The 20,392-nt window shown below is 41.6% G+C and overlaps 2 protein-coding genes across 3 annotated transcripts in view; one reads left to right on the forward strand and one right to left on the reverse strand.

Annotated features, from left to right (window-relative positions):
• Positions 1-504: 504 nt before the first annotated feature.
• On the reverse strand, positions 505-12,862 carry fzd6 (frizzled class receptor 6). Its single transcript, XM_028580824.1, has 8 exons — positions 12,740-12,862; positions 11,089-11,509; positions 4,790-4,986; positions 4,116-4,695; positions 2,970-3,389; positions 2,057-2,205; positions 1,552-1,956; positions 505-1,397 (listed from the first exon to the last, which is right to left on the reverse strand). Exons 2-8 carry the CDS (start codon positions 11,272-11,274, stop codon positions 1,238-1,240), a joined length of 2,097 nt encoding a protein of 698 aa, XP_028436625.1. The 5' UTR covers positions 11,275-11,509; positions 12,740-12,862; the 3' UTR covers positions 505-1,237.
• A 1,951-nt stretch (positions 12,863-14,813) lies between these two features.
• The window catches only part of klhl32 (kelch-like family member 32), an 84,362-nt gene continuing 78,783 nt past the window's right edge, over positions 14,814-20,392 (forward strand). For both annotated transcript variants that reach the window (XM_028579911.1, XM_028579912.1), the window contains exons 1-2: positions 14,814-14,964; positions 16,460-16,587. In XM_028579911.1, the coding sequence (XP_028435712.1) occupies positions 16,565-16,587 (23 nt within the window). In that variant the 5' untranslated portion in view covers positions 14,814-14,964; positions 16,460-16,564. The remainder of the gene's footprint in view (positions 14,965-16,459; positions 16,588-20,392) is intronic.

Below are 20,392 nucleotides of genomic sequence, written 5' to 3' on the forward strand. Positions count from 1 at the left end.
GTGACTTTCTTGACTTGCAAAATTATCTTTTAAATTGACAAACATCATATGGCTCAATTCAAATGGGTTAAAAAAATGATTTGTCTCTCCCTGTTCACTACCATACATATTTTTTTTTTTTTTTTACAAAATAAGGTCCCATGGGGTCCCCTGGAAGGGGAGGGACTTTGCCTCTCTATGGCATAAGGATAACAACCAAATGGAGCCGAAAAGTCTCGCAGCGTCAAATTATGTGACAAACTGTCAAACTAGGCAGAGCTGATCATATATTAATCAATATTCTGAAATCGGCAATACAGTGACAGAATCTTGATTCATATTTGATCAGCGCTGCCTATTTTGACTCGCTGTTCACGAGCAGTCATTAACACTGCGTTCCAGACTCCTGGGCGCGAGGAGGGGGGGTTAGCAAATGCCATTAAGAGCACTAGGAGGAGGAACATTACTTTTTTCACAGATTATTATTATGTGCAACAGTCACGGTATAGTGATAGTTTCAGCAAGTATGACCAAAAAGTTATTTTTTATTAAAGTTACCTACTGAACCTTTAAGAGTATGCCTTTTTTCAAAAGAGCAATAAAGTAGTAAACTGTGTTCAACACAAATCATCTTTCTAGGAAGAACATTAAGACATTCAAAAAACAGTTGACCACATGAAGACTTTCTTTAGGTTGAACGTCAGGCAATATCATGACAATACCTTTCTTAACATAACTCTCAGTGTAGCGACTAGTCCAGTGAAAGACTTCATTTCTCAAAAATACAATATGTACATAAATATTGCATTTGTTTTAAAGTATGCATTCTATGCCATTGAGCTACATATCTACAAACAGTAGACCTAACATTTTTAATGCATGCTATAAAATTAAAAGACCATTGGTCGTTGTATAGGTGGATCACAGCTGTGCTGCTGCAACATTCAGGTATGTAGTATATGGCCAAAAGCTCAGTAAAGCTGAAAGACAGTGGTCACCCGCACTAAATAACCCTAACCCCTTTAAACTCTGCCAAAACCCAGATTCTGGTCTAAACATACCACGTTCGAAATACTCGAGGTATGTTACATTTTGCTGGCATTAAACATTCACAGAATACAATGTAACCAAAACAATCATAATCTGATGTAAAAAGCTTCTATGATGAATGATACAAATAGGTGCTATGGTTTGAAACAGATACATGAAACAGGATGGATGGATGGACGCACAAATATATTTGTGAGGGTCAGATTTCTCAGCAGCTGCTGTCCTTTGTGTCCTTGCTCTCCTCAGGCACCTGGCGCGCCAGCTGGTGGGTGGAGTCCTGGATGCTGCCGTGTGATCGGTTTAAAGCCGGATGCTGCTGTCCACCGGGGACGTGCTTGGCCTCTGAGAGCTCGCTCCTCGGAGTCATCCTAAAGGAGCCACATCAGGGATTAAGTGTGGTTAGTACTTGTACATATGTAGTTCCGAAATATCTATAATATCAACATGTAAAATACTGAAAGTAGCGAAAGTGTCACACCTGTGTTTTTCAGAAACAAAAGATGCAACATCTGTCTCACTTACCTCCCATCTGGGACTCTGTGCATGCTCTCTGAGTGGCTGCTGATTTTACAGGAGCTCCCCCCTTTGCTACGTCTCTCTCCCCCTTCTCTCTCCCTCTCCCTCTCTCTCTCCCTCTCCCCCCTCCGGGAGCTTCGGCTAGGGGTGGCCCTGTCCAGGGGCTCCCTGGCTGAGGCCTCAGACAGAGAACCATGAGCACGGTGCTCGTGATTGCCCAGTGCAGAGGTTCCTTGATTGGTGGAGGCGTTGGTGGGTGCAGCGCCCGTGCTCGTGCCCATGGACTTGGAGATGACTTTGAGCTTGTGGGAGCTCGGCTTGTAGTGCTTCTTCTTGTGCTGGACCCGGCTGTTGTGCTTGAGGAAGAACTCGCAGGACTCCTGGAGCACGCGCCGGCTCTCAGTGATGGGACTTTGGGTCAGAGAACATGAGAGTATAGTCAAACTGGGTGTCTTATTTTTTCATGGAAACAGAATTTGAATATGTAACAGGACAATATGAATGGTCTTACTCTCTCTTGCGGGTCCTGTTGAAGAAGTAGGCCCACTGAGAGCAGGTTTTTTTACTGCCGACCCAGAACACTGCAGATATTCCGACCACCAGCGTCATTAGGTATTTCACCAGAAACAGGGAGAGGTCAGGGCGGTCGTGCTCTGTTGTCTGGAACAAAGAGACATACACATACCATAATACAATCCTTGTGATTTATTGTGCGTAAACTAACAAAACCAATATTTGACGGAAGACAAAATCAAGCTTACTTTTAAACTCAGATACTGATATTGGGCCTCAGCTACTTTGTTTTTTCTCTTTCACGTTGTCCTTTTTACACATTTTCTCTGATTTTCCTCTCTCCCGATAATTATCACACTGTATGGCTGCACGCAATATGTGTTACACATTTGGAGCGAAAGTGATTTCTAAATGGACATGCTATGTATTTAAGGGTCATGTTTGTTTTTTTAGGAATAAATATTAATGACAAAACGCCTTTCTGGGTCAGAAGGCAGCTCATAAAGACTTTTTTTTTAACTTGGTGTATCCATTATCCATTCACCTGTAATACTGTGTTCTCAGTTACACAACCTTAATACCTTCTGTAGGAGCCCTTTTTTATGGCTAAAATTCAAATTGTCACATTTTTGTCAAATGATGTGATCAGACCGCATCTAGAGTTTCATTTGAATACAGGCTTGTCTGCCAACATTATTGAAAGAAGAGCAAATGTGACGCACGCACGCACACACACACACACACACACACACAGCTTCCTTTTAGTCAACCATAACAAGCTGCAGTCCTTCAATCGAGAGCATCAACCACGTAAGTGGGCATAATTAAAAGGACAGTGAGCTGGAAAGCCTTCTAATATTTCCTTTGGCCCTTAACTTAACACCTTCTGCAAGTGAATACGCCACAGCTACCTTGTAGGAGCAGGGGATGCTGTACTCTTGACAGCGGTCGTTGATCCAGGTGTTCTCCCAGGTGCTGCGGTGACTCTGTTCGTAGGTGTAGCAGGCTAACAGGGTGACCAGCGGGACCAGGTAGAGGCAGCTGAAAACGCCAATGCGGATCATGAACTTCTTCAGCTTCTCCTGGTTGCGCTCGTCGTGCTGGATGACCTGCCGGACGTGGTTGAGAGAAACAATGCCCGCCAGGATGAGGAAGAGGCCGACTATGACGCCCACGCACAGAGGAGCCAGAACAAAGTAGCGAAGGGCGTCCAGGTCGTAGAGCCCCACAAAGCAGACTCCGCTGATGCTGTCCCCTTCAACCTTGTTCAGAGCCAGCAGCATGACAGTTAGTGCCCCAGGGATCCCCCAGGCAGCAGAGTGGAACCACACCTAAAGACACACAACACGGGGATCAATATTTTTAACAGCGTCCACTATCTTGGCTGGCTGTTACAGTTTTCGCCGATTGCATACACACTTGTTGCAGAATGTGGCTGATTGTGTCAAAACTCTTCACACAAGCCAAATAAGACACACCACTTGGAGATAAATATCTCACTTCTATGTCAAGAGGAAACTCTACAATAATGGGATTGAGAAATGGGGAGTAAATGTGCAACTAGACAACTGTGAAGTTATTGTGGTTGGTGAACCAGTCCCAGACCAGAGCAGCCCGGTGGAAACTAACACTACCCCAGATGACAACAAACCTGGGCTGCTGTGGTCTGTAGTGTGTACTGTATGTAGTGCATCCAGAAATGTGTGTGGGTGTGTTGCCAATTTCAGATAGTGCTTTGCATTTTGAATAGAAGGGTTTTCCTAATGACTGCAAGAGTTTTCATTTCTTGAACACAGTGTCTAATGTGAAACAGTGTATAGTGTGTTGCAGAATTGCAAAAAAAGTGCAGAGCAGAAAATGTGTTTGTACTTTTGGTGCCTTTGTTAAAGGCACGGTTATAAAAGTTAAGGTTTTGATGCTTTTGTCGAAGCATTCACTTTCAGTGTGTAAGCAATTGGCAAAATTTTGCTCATTTTATATTTACATTCAACATTTCTTTGCTGTACTCTCTTGCTATTTGCAACTAACAGATGACCATCAATTTTTAAAAGCATTACCGCTTTCTTTTCTATGGCCTCACAGCTCCACTTGGGTCCAGCAGCCAGGAACCAGGTGATGGTGAGTATGACCCACCAGACGATACCGGCAATAGAGAAGAAGTAGAGCAGCATGAAAAGCAGAGTGCAGCCTTTGCTCTGAGAGCCCAGCACCACTGTATCCACGCCGGCAGGATGAGCCGCTTTGGTACAGGCTGCATTGTTCCCCAGCAGGAAACCGATGAAGTATATGAGCGACACAAAGCTGTAGCAGACGGCGTAGAAGATTATAGGGCGCTCCGGGTAGCGGAAACGCTTGACGTCGATGAGGAAAGTAAGGAAGGTGAAGAGCGTGGCACCCAAGCAGATGATGGAGCACACGCCGATGAAGTTTTTGGCAAATTCAATGTCGTGGGGTTTGAAGTACATGTTGGAGCAAGGCGGAGCACAGTCCTGGGCGCCGAGGAACGATGAGCCGTGGCCCGGTTTGGTCTTCAGCTGCAGTGGGCACCAGAAGCCAAGGTCCCTCTTAGCTGATGAGGAGCTCATTGGGGTGGTTGCAGGAAGTGCCGAACCATCAGGAGAGCTACATGGGTCCAATCTAGTTGAAAACAAACAAACAAACAAACAAACAAATCCTTCAACGGACCGATCAAGAACCTATTGCGGATTGTCTGCCATTGTGGTTTTCTTACTTGTCACAGTGCAGCTCAGCAGGCCAGGTGACACCAAAGATTCGGATATTCTCCTCGCAGTCGGACAGAACGGCCTCGCACTGCTCTTTGCAAGGACGGATCACTGTGTTCTCCTCGGTGCATGCTGGGATAAAGGCTTGGCACAGGAACTGGTGGACGTCTGGAGAGCAGCGCAGGTTTGCCAGGGGCATGAATGGCTGGAGATTAAGAGACAAGTTTTGTTGTATTAAAAATGACTTTGTCTATATGAAAGGGCTGTGATTCATGCTTGAAGTTTATCTGAAAATACATGAATTTGTGTGTTCTGAGCCAGTACAGATACACACCCTGCGGATGTGGTCATTTAAACATGTTAGATTTAAACATTGGTTTCACCCTTGAAAACGTGATCATTTCAGACAGACAGTAGCAATCTGTAAGATCACAAACATACCTTTGAAGATGCAACACACAGCTGGAAAACAGGCAAATAATAGCATTTTGACTTTTTCCCCACAGGTTTGCATAGAAAACTCTATGTGATTAAATAGCATAACATGAGTGCAGGTCATAAATGGGAATAAGGAGTTGTGAGATGATTAACAGAGTAAAAAAAAACATTTATATTACATGAAATAATTGTTTTAGTTTATATATTGTTTCAGACTTTTCCCCAACCTTTTCTTTTTTCTTTTAAAAAAGAAAAGGGTAATTTCACCTCTTGAGGCATGCAGGATAAAACGGAGGAAAGTAATCAGACTTTAAGTTACCAGGTTAATATAACCCACACGTACATACACACATATAAAAGTGCTGATGATGGGTCCCAAGTCGACTTTGCTTCATTTTAAGGGGTCACAAATCAGCAAGGTTGGGAACCACTGCTCTACATAGAAGCATAAACTTTGTTTTGTTGATCTGCGGTGATCTATAGGGCCACACAAAGGAGCCCATTCACTGGCTGGAAACCATTTTCTTCCGTTTCAACACACTGGTCAAAAGCTTTTTTAGGTGGGGGGGGGCAGGAAATGACTGCACGGACATTTGGAAACACACAACGACAGGCCAGGAAGGCTGGAATGCACAGAGCTGTTGATAGGTTAGGCTGCAGCTAAGCCATATTATTAGTGTGTCTACAGCACAAAATGTGTGGCTTTATCAGTGGCATACTCGGCTTACACTGAAGACAACTTCATTCCACTTGTTCAGATCATCTCCATACTGATGTTTCTTAAGCCTTGGATTTTGATTAAATGTATACTTCTTAGGTTCCTTTATTCTTGCTATATATCATTGATATCATTGCTTATATCACCCAGAATACTTTGTTCAGTCAGAACTGCACTAAAACCTCCCTTTGTTGGAACCTCATCAACCATTGTCAGACCAACATGCACAGACAGACTTCTGTCAGTCTGTACTGCTAATATTTGTACACAAAACACACACACACACACTCCAAACAGTCCACTATTCAATGTTTCCTTTACTCTTTTTTTTTCCTGAAATCCAGTCTGGCAGTAGGCCCGTGTCTCTGGGGCCTGGGCTTGCCCCCTCTGACAGTAAGCGTCCTTGTTTCTCTCCTGTGGAGGTCCTGGACTCCTCAATGAGCTCCCCATTGCTCAACAATCTGACCTTTATTTGCTTTATGGCAGCGTTACTGTAAAAACTGCCCTCATTTCTGAACCCTTCAAACAGGATCAGCAGTACAGCTGATTTTCTCCTTTAAAAAGGCAAAATCCTCTCATATAATTTCATAGCAAAGTACTTCAAGGATTAAATGAAAACAAATGGCCAGAAATAACTTTTCAAACTTTCACTCAAACTTTTTAAGACCCTTAAGTGTTCCCTGTTTGTTACAGTATGTCAATTGGTCTTGCCATTATCTTTGTATTCTAAAACTTTTATGTTTTCAATTTCAAAAGCTGGCAAAAAGGTTAACCCTGCTCTGGAAAATCATACTGATAGGCTGGACTGAGCCCATAACGAAGCAGAAGTCTGCTGGATGGCAGCGTAAGGACTTTGTGATAAATTACTGCGTACTTTCAGAGAAAGCTATGTACAGTATGTAATGGTGAATGTAGGCCACAGAGTGCAAGCCTGTCACTTGGGAGACAGGACTGTAGAGGTAAGACTGTGTACAGGGGGGAAATGAGTGAGTGATTAACGGAGAGAATACTCATTGTGGTATGCAGGGTAGGCTTTGTGTGAGACTGGGTGTGTCCCTCCCCTTCCTCCAGAAATCAAAGGCCCCTCACAACAAAGTCGTTGAAGTTGCCCGTGGCCAAGGCTTCTGTGAAATAAGAAGCCTATACCTTTGCCAGATGCCACACAAAAGACTCCTTCAACAGATCACTGTTGACGCTCAACACTCTGACACCACATGTGTGTAACCAAACCCTGGCCTTCAGGAATGCCAGGACACTGGATGCATCTACTGGTGTACAGACACTGTAGAGACACAAGACAACACTTGGTCTAAAAGCTGGTACACACCAACCAGACGGCCAACCCTCGGCAGAAAAGCCAGTCGAAATGATCATTCGGGTCCCCAAGGTCTGAAACACTGAAACATGTTTCTGAAAACATTTTAAGAGAGAAATAGGCCATGCAGTTGCTGAATCTGTATTCATCTCAGATCAACAAAGGTCAGTTTAAAAGACTTTCGTCAGATTTTGAGAGACTCTAGTCACGCTCATCCCGCTCACCATTTCCGGGTAAGTCCCAACTGCCCTGCCGCCGACCTAACATGTCAGGTCGGCCAAAATGAACGCCGACAGCCCCCCAGACGGACGATGGCACGGGACACACCGAACCGATTTGAGTCATTGACCTCGCCAGACTGTCCAACGGCCGATTTTCGGCCCTGTGTGTCCCGGGCTTTAAGACATGTTAGGAAAAACAAGGCCAGTGACTAAAGTCAAAACTGTAATTGTTCTCACATTTTCATGTAAAAATAATGAATAATAAAGTTGTTTTTTTTAAAGTACAAATTAATACTCCAGCTAGTGTATATCTTGATACTTTCATCAAAAGAGGCAAAAATTATTTTTTTGGACACATTTGTGGAAACTGTCTGAAATTCAAGTCTCTGGGTGGGAGTTTCCCATGGCACCTGTTGACTGACATTTTAAGTGCTGGCATTGCTAGGCGATGTGCTGTCAACTTTCATGGTGCACTGCTGACTGGAGCAAGTCATAGCCACAGACAGTATATAAGAATGGACCAACAGATCCCGGGTCTCTGGACGGAGACCAGTGAAGGATAGTAGAAGCACTTTTCTGGTGAGCGCTAGCGTTACTGAGCGTTAAATGTGAGGTGAGCAACGTGTCTGAAAGTGTGAAGTCTTCTGGTAGCTGTGCCAAGAGAAATCTCAATCATTCCCAATCTTGCAGAGACGGAGAGTGTAGGTATATGTAAGGAGATAACATGGGCACAGGCTAATTATTGCTAACTAAAATGCTAGTTAACATTAGTAATTAAACCTAAACGGCTCATGTAAGTCAAAACTCCCTGCGAGCTTCTCCTGTACTATACGGTAATTCCTCTACTATGTGACAGTAAGTCACGTGGTTATGACACAATCGTTAGCCTATTTTTATAAAAGCCTCTGCTACGGAGCCATAACGTGAGATACAAGGTAATGGAGCCTTTTATACATTTTCATGTTTCTTTAGAAATAAACAATGGACAAATAGAGTCTTTAAACACTTCAGATATAAAGTTTTTCGCTGTCAAAGTGACGTCAAAATGAATTGCAGTCAGTGGAATGCTAACAAGAGGTGATATTTTTGTAGCATCAATATGTTTTTAATATATTTCTCTGAGCAGTATGAACAATGTCAATGAAACCAAAATGAGCTCTTAGTATCTCTATCATTTACATGCAGCTGTTCTAGCTGGAGCTAGTCTGTTACAACTGCACACAACATGACCTGCCAGGGAAATGGAGACACATATGATTACGTTTATGTTACAAAGTAGACAATCCTTTTTCATCATTGATGCCAGGAAAAGTATGCTACACGTTCTAGCGTTATGCACAACCATGCTATCGTTAGCCAAGCAACTATAAAACTTCGAATTTACACAAATAGGCAGACTTACCTGTAGAGAAGAAAGCAGGCAAGCAGATTTCTAAAATCCTTGCTCCTTATGAGCTCTTTGCATCTTGGAAAAGCCACTCCAATATTAACTTTGGCCTTGTTGCTTTGCCTGTCGCGTTGTCGTTTTAATTCTCTTTTTAACTTCCCTGGCGACTCCGTTACATGTCCTCGATAATAGATGTGATCCTCCATCATCAACAGGCTTTCAAATCTGCCGACAGTCGCGAGTAATCTTCTCCCCCTCCCTGGCATTCGTCACGGTGCCACTGAGTGTAAAAGTGCAAAAGGCGGAGGTATGTCCCTCTTTGGCTAATATATTTTAAAGATGGAGGCGCTACATGGCGGCCGTTATTCGAGTGACTCGCTCGTATGTATTCTGAATGATTCTGAATGGCAGATTCTACGTGTACAAGAATACTTTGATTAGTTGGTGGTACTAATTACACATGAATGAGCACATATTTGTGAAAGAACAAAGTTTTTTTTTTTGCTAAGAATCAACACAATGGAGCTTTAAAAACTATTTTTAGCAGCCACCCTAATAGATATTACATTTATCAAATTTGGTTTGATATTTAGTTCGTTAGTTAGTCAGTCAGAGGCAAAAATGAAATAAATCATGCCCCCTTGAGAACACTAATTAAGGGGGCACTATTACAACAGAAAAAATTACATAAAATAAAAATAAAAAATTTTATTTCTTCTTTTTGGTGTTTACAATTTTGACCAAATACTGTAAGTACATAAAGTAAATACAAACAGCAGGGTATACCGTATATCTGGCTGGTATTGAGTTCACACATCCAAACTACTTCACCCAGTCTAGCCATCACTCTGTGGCTTTGACTGGCAATAGTCACCGCATTGATTTCTTGGCAAAAATGGATTGTAATTTCCGTTTGACTTTAAGAGCAAAATGAAACACATCTGCTCAACAACAGACAGTGAGCACTCAGGAACCAACTTTACTTTCTTTTGTATCTCTTCTCCTTCATTTTATATAAAGCATCACAGAGCAGCCAGCCTGAAAGTTTGGTAACATCATCCCACATGGTTCTTGGTAAACATACTTACATACATACATACTTGGCAAAAAAAAAAACTTTACAAAAAGTTATCCTACCTGGGACAGCTTATGTGCAAAACTACCTTCATTAAACTGAAATAACTGCTATAAACAGTGTCTCCTGTTTTTAGCATTGGCACTATCTTCATTTTAGGGATAATCCTGGTGATTTTATCGTGAGACAACTTCAGCTGCAGAGTATGTATGTAACCCCTCGACTCTAACTATTCCCTTGTACAGTAGGTTGTTTCTTAATCAACTTTTCTTGTTAAAGGAACCGTAATGTATTGTTCCAGTGGGGAAGACATTCATACAGATTCAGTATAGTTATCACGTTCACAACAATACAATCTCAACAGTTTATTTACTAGATAGTGCTCTATAACAACCAGGCATGATTTGTGGATAAACTGTGGCTGGTGAATTGTGTGTGCCTGTTGATGAACATTACAGAATGGTAATTATGGTTCAATCAATATGCACTTCTAAGAACTGACAGACACTAACATTTATAGACTGAAGCCACTAACGGCACTAATCATAGTGATTATTTTGAGTTGATATTCAATGTGACTTGAATTATAATTTATATACAAGCAGAGGAAGTGTCTCTTCCATCACAGGCCAATATAATTACAACTCTCCATGGAAGCCCAGACTAATGAGATTCTTTAAAGGTGGGTCAGCAGCTGTGAAACCCCTTAACAGAAGGTTTTCCAGCAACTTATTCCAAACTGTATGACAGTTTCACAGATATGTTCTGTGTCAGTGTGTTGTAGTTCACCGCTGACGCAATAAACAATTTCCTCCCAAATTCAACCTTGCATATTTGCTCTTCGTACTGCGGGTTTGAACAGTGTTTGGTGTTAAGCCAATTTTTTCCAATACCACGATTATAAGACTGGATTAAATCTGTAACACATTGAGTCTTTAAATTACAAGAAAAGTAAGTCATAAGCAAACAACACATAAATATGTTTACATTATGAAATGTAACTGCATATTTTACAGACTGTTATAGTTCTCATGGAAAGTACATCAATTGTATTGGCAGTAAACAAGATTGACTGGGTAATGCCCATCGAGGCCAACATTAGCACAATACAGTGCATCAACAAACTCATATATGTAATGTTATAAAGACTCACCTCCATATTACTGGCTGCGATATCTTGGTCGTAGTGCTCCATAATGTTGGGAAAGAAGGTCATGTTGTAGGGCATCCCCAAGCACCGATGCACTTTGATGGGCTCGCAGGTAAACAGGCTGTGTGCACTGCAGCTTTCCACCCATATCAGAGCCAGACAGGCCCACAGTGGTCCTGGCATCGGCATTGTGACAGCTGATTGGGAGTGATTGTGTGTTTTGTGTGTAAACTACAACAGGTTTCTTTTTTGTCTCAGTGGAAGAATACTTTGCCCTGAACGTTGAAACCCCCTGGCTCACACTGTCACCCACATTTTACTTCTCCTGGAGTCATCTCAGTGGTGCCGATGGGTCTAGCAGCAGGTAAAACTTTCCCCTCATTGGTCAGTATGGCCCTGGGTCACAGATTGAAATTCCACATCCCTGAAAGTAAAGTATTTATATCAAAATGGGTTTATACTTTCAGCTCCACAATGACGAAAACATATCTTGAGAGGTTTCTTTTGGACCACAACCCATTCATGAAGATTTGTCTTCAGGAAGCTCAGCTAAAAAGACTTTTGTAAGTGGTTATTACTGTATTTACTACAGAGTTGCAGAGCAGAGACAGACTGAAGCCCTATCATCAAAACAGTATGTCATACAACCTCTCATTGTGGCTATAAGGAGTCACATTAAGCTAACCAACTTCAAATTAAAATGAATTAAGCATTTCCATTTCGGGACTGTTTGGAGACACATCAGACAGATGGAATTAAGCCAGGGGGCCAATATCCAGTCAATCCCTGTGCTCACTTTAAATACATGAATTTACAGTGGGTGGGGAATGCTACAGATCCAGGCTGATTCAGCAGAATGAGTCTGAGCTTGTTGATGCACATTAAACTTCACGTTAGAGTGTCATTGTTTCACAGCACACACTTGAATAAGAATCTTGAAAGTCTGACTTTGGTTTTAGGGGGCCCACACAGGACCAGTTTTGGATATTAGTTCTGGTTATATCTGCATACCAGTTAATAATTGAAGTTTCTTTTATATGAAAATATGGTCTTTTGAGAAGAAAGACATGAGTTGTTTAGAGTCGGCTGCTTAAATTCCTGATGCTTATCATATGCTGATATTATCACTGGTGGTTAGTTTATCTAATAATAACGTTACCACGTCACTGATAAAGTAACCGCCTTCAACAATCTTCATAGATTGCATGCTTATTCATAGAGCTGCACTGAAATAATTGTGGAATCTGGGTAAATCATTAGTTGGTTATTAGCATACATTTTTCGGTTAGCATTTTAGCAATGATTAAAGAGACAATAAAGTTAGCGAAGCAAATATTTGACACGTTCCACCAACAGCACGTCGATGCAACAAGTATACATGTAAAGTTACAGGTTAGTTACAACATGAATAAGCCCCTATTACATCTCCAAGACTTAGCATACCCCCGAAGCTAAGTTATTTTAAAAAGCATATCAGTCTGTGCCGGTCAGGAAAGCCGTTTTCCCGTAAATTACAAGCCAAATGCGGTGAGAGAGTACAGTAAACATCCCTGCCTCGGTCGCTGCCATGGGACGGGGCCTGAAACAACTTCGGTACAAGAAAGTTAAAAAAAAAAAAACTTTGAAGGTTAAAAAACGAGACAAAAGGACTTACCCCCCAACTGCCCAGGAGTTCGTATAACAGCTGACTAAATAAATGCTCGTTGGAGCAATTCTGTGGGGAATTTGGTTAGCGTGCTTCCTGCGACAAGCACCAGCGCTGTCCCTCCGTCTTTTCTCGTCCGGGCTGCTGTGAAGTGAAGCTGCCTTCAGGTGCGTTTGGAAATGTCCGCATTTCGTTATGAACCGATGTAAGCACTTAATGGATAGCCTACGTTTGTCTAACGTATTTTAAAAGTTCTAATGGTGTTAAAATTTTAACAGTGTGGTAGACGCTCACATACAAAAAAGAAACTATGATCAGAATATTAGCCTATCTCAATGCAAGGGTGCACTTGAATACACTGACAGCAGTGAACTGGGTATTGACGGGAGCACTTGAACGCATAGCAGTTGGGCAAACGAAGGATGGGACAATGCAAGACAAAATGTCAGGGAAACTGCAAGGAATTTTTGTATCTGAAATGTGTGACACTAAACGGTGTCACAGCAGTTTGGTTGTTTAAGAAAGTCCACATGTGTAATCATTTAGACAGACACAGTTTTTTTTTAACATATCAACAGGAGGTTCTTTTGCTTTTAGGCTAGCCTATGCGAAAAGATGAAAAGTAGGCCTAGTGGGCGAGGATGCTGCAGTTGTCTTAAATAACGCTAGATGGAAGTAACAGATTTATCAATTTAGTCCAGAAATAGAGCTAACTAAAACCCAGTAATACTTTCAAGGCAAGGCAAGGCAAGGCAGCTTTATTTGTATAGCACATTTCAGCAACAAGGCAATTCAAAGTGCTTTACATGAAACATGAAACATTAAAAACAGTTAGAAAACAATTAAAAACAATTTCAAAGCATTAAAACAATTAACAACAATTTAAGATAATTAAAAGACAAGAATAAAATGTACAGTGCAGTATAAGAATTTTAAAGAAAGAGCAGTTAAAAATAGGTTATTTAAAGAAAGGCAACATTAAAAAGATATGTCTTTAGCTTAGATTTAAAAGAACTGAGAGTTGCAGCGGACCTGCAGTTTTCTGGGAGTTTGTTCCAGATATGTGGAGCATAAAAACTGAATGCTGCTTCCCCCTGTTTAGTTCTGACTCTGGGGACAACAAGTAGACCTGTCCCAGACGTCATAGTGTAGTAACAGATCAGAAATGTATTTTGGCCCTAAACCATTTAGTGATTTGTAAACCAGCAAAAGTATTTTAAAATCAATTCTTTGAGTTATGGCACATCCAGTCGTTAATTTGTTCAATGCATATATTCAGTTGTTGTATTGGGCTATAATTCCCTGGCGATAAGGTTATGTAAATTTGTGTGTCATCCGGTAACTTATTTTGTTGTTTTCCATAATCTGAGCCAGTGGAAGCATGTAGATGTTGAACAGAAGAGGCCCCAGAACTGAGCATTGGGGAACTCTGCATGTCATATTTGTATGCTCAGATGTATAATTACCTATAGACACAAACTAGTCCCTATTCTTTAAATAGGATTCAAACCACTTTAGTACTTAGCCAGAAAGACCAACCCAGTTTTCCAATCGGTCAAGCAATATGTCATGGTCTACCGTATCAAATGCAGCACTGAGATCAAGTAATACTAAGACTGAAATTTTGCCACTATCTGTGTTTAAGTGGATGTCGTTAAAGACTTTAACAAGAGCCGTCTCGGTGCTGTGGTGTGGTCGAAAACCTGACTGGAAGGCATCAAAACTGTTGTTTAGCGATAAGAAAAGGTCTTTTCTATGATTTTACTTAAAAATGGAAGATTTGACATTGGCCTATAGTTGCTCATTAGTGACGAGCAGCCCGGTGTTACATTACAGTAACAATAATTAATCATTCTATTCCTCATTGGCTGTGCCCCCTGGGAACCCTACGAGGACTCCCCCTGGTGTCCCTACAGGCGCCTGTCATACTGTGTAGTAACCATAGCCTACTGACATTAACACAACTCGTCGTGTCCCAATTATCCACCTGGAGGCGCTGTATCCCCTCTATGTCCATATTCATGTGACCGCCGTGTAGAGGCGGGGCTATAATGTAACAATTTAGGTGCTACAGTGTAGAAAGTGTCCGCGATTGAGCGCATCTGCCCGCCGTTGAGCCATATAATTTCCTCTCGCCGCGGATGTAGTCTACAGGAGACCACGCTCCGACATGAAATGCCATTTGTAACGGAGACGCCGCCAGACCGGACTGAATCATAACACATTCATATGAGGTGCGTGAGCTTGTGGCATATTCAGATAAGAGGGAGTCGAATACAGTACATTTCTGCCAAGCCGCAACTAGGCTATAGAATTTGGTATCGGATTGTCTGAGTGCGCAATGTGATGGATGCAACAGGATTTTTCTGCTCGTACGGAGGAGGAGGTTTGTTCTCCGTACGCTACCCATAGTTTGTGGACCGAGGCGCTGGCCTGTTGCTAGGAGACCTTGTGACAGCTGGGAGCTTTTGGAAAGTGACAGTTAATTGTATTAATGGTGTCTGCTTCTTTGGCAACGCAAACATTCCTTCTTCTCCCCAATCCAGTTCTAATTATGCGCTGTTGTGGTGGTATCCTAATTGCCGCTTGTGCGTAAAAGACCACATTTACCACTGTGGTTGTGTTCAGTCAGGAGATTACAGTGTTTTGCAGGGAACAATGGCCTACTTGTTGTGATGATCAGATCCTAAATATATCAACCTTCCGGATATGTTTAATCTTTTCTGAGACCACAAATGATGTAATTTACTCATGTATATATACTCATGTTAGCCATTCAAAAAATCATAAGGTATGGGATATGTTGCTGAATATATTGCCATTTGCAATCAAAACTTCATAAGCTGCCCATATTGAAGACATTTGTGGAGACAAAGATAGAGAGAGATCCCCAAAAAGAGAGAAAATGGAATATTACTCCGGATTTGGAACTTGTGGTGCAATTGTCAGATTTGATTATGAGTAGGCTACATTTGCTTGATTTCAATTTTATATACAAAGAACCTCACCACCAACATGTATTTAGGAAAAGCTATGAAATGTGTGCAGCAAGTGTTGGCCTGTTTTGGGATTGGACTCAGGACCTCAGGACCATAAGCTCCTTTTCTCCCTCAGTCAGTAGCAGTTGCCTGCTGTGGCAGTGCGTCTGAAGGACAAAACAAATCGATGACTAGATCTGGCCTATATAGGCTACACTTAAGGTGAACCACACATACAAAGGCTTCATCATATGTAATAGCCAGATTAGAGGACCAGGGGCGACTCATTGTACAGTGGGTAAGTAGTTTTTCAATCAGAGTATCCAGAGCAGCTTGGATTTCAGTGCATCTGTGCTGACCTCTGTTTTTCTCTTGGGCTGCTGGGTATTATCTCAGGGTTATCAGATTCAGGTGTGTAGCACATCATGTCAAGGTTGTAGCTACACCGGAGGGACTTGGTGTAATTTGGACTCCCTGCTTGTTCTGAGAAGTGCTGAGCTTGTTTATTCCCTTCTCTGAAGTCTGAAGTCGAGCTGCCTGTGGCTGTCACAGCCACTGTGCTGTACATGGAAAGGGCTGGAAAGAAACGAAATGTCAAAGTCAAGGCCAGTGCAGCTGAGAGAAGGGACAAGTCAGCATTGGGCTTGACGCGCGGTTGCATCCCTTCACACATCGTACAGGAGGTTGTCACAGTGCGGCTTGGTCGAGTGGATGGACTGAGTAAAGCTGACATGCTGTTCTGTCCTATCAGGCTGATGTACAATCCCAGCGAGGAGACTACAGTCCTCAGGAGCAACACAGCACCTCCCCTTCACCTCCACCTCCACCACCATCTCCTCTTCTTTTCTCTGGGGGCATGCCTTCTGAACCCAGACTCAGGTAAGTGGCAGCCTGTCCATACGAACTGTACTTTTTGATCAGGGCTTTTCCTGCATAGAGGAAATTTTGGCGCGACCCAAAGAGGGTCAGAAATAAGAGGTAAATGGTAAATGCATAGAATTCTGTTGAATAAGGTAGAGTCTTTGCCTTTACTGTACGCAGACCGATCATGCTTACTGCCATGCGTAAAATATAAAATGTGCACTCTTTTGGAAGACGTTCTGTTACCATGACTATTTAGACACAATTTCACTGCAACAACATTGTTTAAAACCAAATTAAATTACACACACGCAGAACAATTGTCACTAGATTTCAGTGTTTTGATTATTTAGCCAATCAGAGCCACTGGAGAGACAGTTGAATGTTATGTTATTACATGCTCAATGCACAAACAGAACTGGTCCTTGAGTAGCAATTTGTGTATCGAGAAATGTAGACAAAGAGCCATTATGCACCATTCCCTTCTTCTAACCTAAGGGAAATCTTTTTACTGTAAGATAAATATCTTGTTCAATAAAGGGCTGTATTTACCATGCCATATGCAGATTGAAACTAATAACCTTTTAATGTATCATAAGTATCAGACATAATCCAAAGATCTGCCAAATAAATCCATTAAATTGTCAAATACATACAGTGGGAAACATTACATGTTGTGAGTTAGCTATAGCTAGCAAATGTAAGCTGTAATCTTGAAATTTACATTGAAATAAATGCCTGTCACTAGTCCTGAAAGAAGGGTAACAAGCTGGTTATTAAGCCTACACTCACCTAAAGGATTATTAGGAACACCTGTTAAATTTCACGTTAATGAATTTATCTAATCAACCAATCACATGGCAGCTGCTTCAATGCATTTAGGGGTGTGGTCCTGGTCAAGACAATCTCCTGAACTCCAAACTGAATGTCAGAATTGGAAAGAAAGGTGATCTAAGCAACTTTGAGCGTGGCATGGTTGTTGGTGCCAGACGGGCTGGTCTGAGTATTTCACAATCTGCTCAGTTACTGGGATTCTCACCCACAACCATTTCTAGGGTTTACAAAGAATGGTCTGAAAAAGGAAAAACATCCAGGATGCTGCAGTCCTGGGGGGAGAAAATGCCTCGTTGATGCTAGAGGTCAGAGGAGAATGGGCTGAGTGATTCAAGCTGATAGAAGATCAACTTTGACTCAAATAACCTCTCGTTACAACCAACGTATGCAGCAAAGCATTTGTGAAGCCACAACACACACAACCTTGAGGCAGATGGGCTACACCAGCAGAAGACCCCACCGGGTACCACGCATCTCCACTAAAAATAGGAACATGAGGCTACAATTTGCACGAGCTCACCAAATTTGGTCAGTTGAAGACTGTAAAAATGTTGCCTGGTCTGATGAGTCTCGATTTCTGTTGAGACATTCAGATGGTAGAGTCAGAATTTGGCGTAAACAGATTGAGAACATGGATCTGTCATGCCTTGTTACCACTGGGCAGGCTGGTGGTGGGGGTGTAATGGTGTGGGGGATCCCTTTCGCCTTCAGAACTGCCTTCATTCTTTGTGTCATTGATTCAACAAGGTGCTGGAAGCATTCTTTAGAAATGTTGGCCCATATTAATAGGATAGGGTCAAACACGGTATTAGTATGGTGTTCCTAATAATCCTTTAAGGGAGTGGCCCACTGATGAAAGTATTGCAATATATGTATATTTGCAGTATTACAAACTAGGTGTCAGGCGTGACATTTCCTGGAAATAATGCTGAATTATAGTTTTTTTTCTCCATCGTGCACAAAAGAATTTAACTATACTATACTATAGTTCTTAAAACCTGATGCTCATGTATCAACAAGACTCCAAATCATAGAAATAAAATGAGATTAATTATATTTCCTTGTTTCAGACCATTTCTAAACCCTTTCTAAATGGAGAAAAACGCATTGAACATTTTGAGCCAATAATATGGGCTGTGTGCAAATGTTCAAGTCATTTATAAAATAAACATTTTACAATAAAGAATGAATGTCAATAGATTAATTAAAACTCCTCAATTGTCATGCTCAATCAAGCTACATCCCACATGGTAACAGCTAGCAAAAACTAGCAGAAGGTGTAAACATGTTATAAAGTGTGTACTTTGCTTCAGGCCACTATCTGTTGGTTCACTGAAATATCATAAGAAATATAAAATATATTCACTCCAGTAATATAATCCCAACGTGCCTGAGAGCATGTAGTCCCTTGGCTCACACAGTGCAGTAGAGTTGGCAGTAGTGTGGGCTGCACATGGGATGGGAGAATGCACTGTGCATACAGAGAGTTGTACATTTACTGAATTCCTGTTTAATGGGATGATTGCAACTGATCTGTACATGTGATGAAAGAGTGCACTGCTTGCAATTCAATAAAATAGGCATTGATGAAGAAATCTGGGAAACTGATTGACTCAGGGACTGAAAAAGGTTCAGGAAACTATAATGACTTCCTGTATGCAGAAGCATTTATTGAATCTTGATAGAAGATAATTAGGTTTAATATAATACAAGTCAACCACCATGTAGTGTCATGTACTAATGCCAGCCCAACTCTGAAGTGTCTGCCTTTCTAAGGGAGTACTTAAAGCTTCAGTGCGTAACTTTTTGATATTAATGAACGTCCGTTACATTCATCCGTTACCAAATGAGTTGCTACAAAGCTAATTAAGACAGCTCCGCACAACTCTCTCTGGATTTCTCAGTATGGCTATCTTCAGAAGATTGTGGCGTCCGGCGACTTTCCCGCACAGAAACTCAGGTGAAGATAATGACCTCTTCTGAAGAGTCCATCATGTTTTTTTAATCCTCCGTGTCCTCCTTAGCTGCTAGCAACTGCATCGAGGAGGGATGGGGGCGCGTGCGCGATCACGTAAGGCTTGTACCATGTGGACGTGCCGACAGTGTTGAACTCCTCATGGGGGCGACCGAAACTTCGCACTACAGCTTTAACTTATTCTGGATAGTAATACTTTTAACCAAGACATGCCATAAGACCGAGCATTGCTTTCTTATGGGTATCCATTCCCAAATAAATTCACTATTATATAAGTTTAAATTTAAGTTGTGCAAAGATTTCAAAGTTCCCGAGCTTAACTTATCTTGGAAATTTTTCAGAAAATGTCCCGACCCTTTGCAATCCACTTTGTACTCCATCCAAATATTCCGACCCTTCGTAGTCAAGAATATATAGTGCATTGCACATGTGAGTATTTACAGCAGCAGAACGGTGTATGTGGGATATACTCAAAATAAACTACAGTGCCCATGTTTGTCGTGATGACAAATCTTGTTACCCAGTGCAATGGTGCAACAGTGGAGCTGTATGGCACAGATTCATGAGATTAATTAATTAATTAGTTTTGGCTACACAGGCAACACTTAGCAGGGTCAACTTGTGGTTGTTTTTTTGTCAGCCAGCATATGCAGGCTTTTAAACATCTCCCCAGATGTAGTATGAAAAAGACACTGTGACAGACAGCAATGCTGAAAATTCTAAATTTTACAGATCAAGGTCAGTTTTCTAGTTAGAGGAGTACTATTCAGCCTGTGAAAATTGTTGTTGTATTATTTATTCTGTGGCTCTGGAGAATCAAGACTTCAGATGATTTTGCTTTGAGCTTGACCACAATTATTTAACTGACTAACTTCGGTATAGATTGGGTGCATGGAATTTGAAAGACACAGGCAAGGATAGTCTAGTAAAAAGATGCTATTGGTTGCAGTATGAGTAAACTATCTCAATTTTGACAATTCTTTCTTTCTTCAATCTGCCTCTTGTGAATCAACT

Source organism: Perca flavescens, chromosome 6 (genome assembly GCF_004354835.1).
Source record: "Perca flavescens isolate YP-PL-M2 chromosome 6, PFLA_1.0, whole genome shotgun sequence".
Taxonomy (NCBI): domain Eukaryota; kingdom Metazoa; phylum Chordata; class Actinopteri; order Perciformes; family Percidae; genus Perca; species Perca flavescens.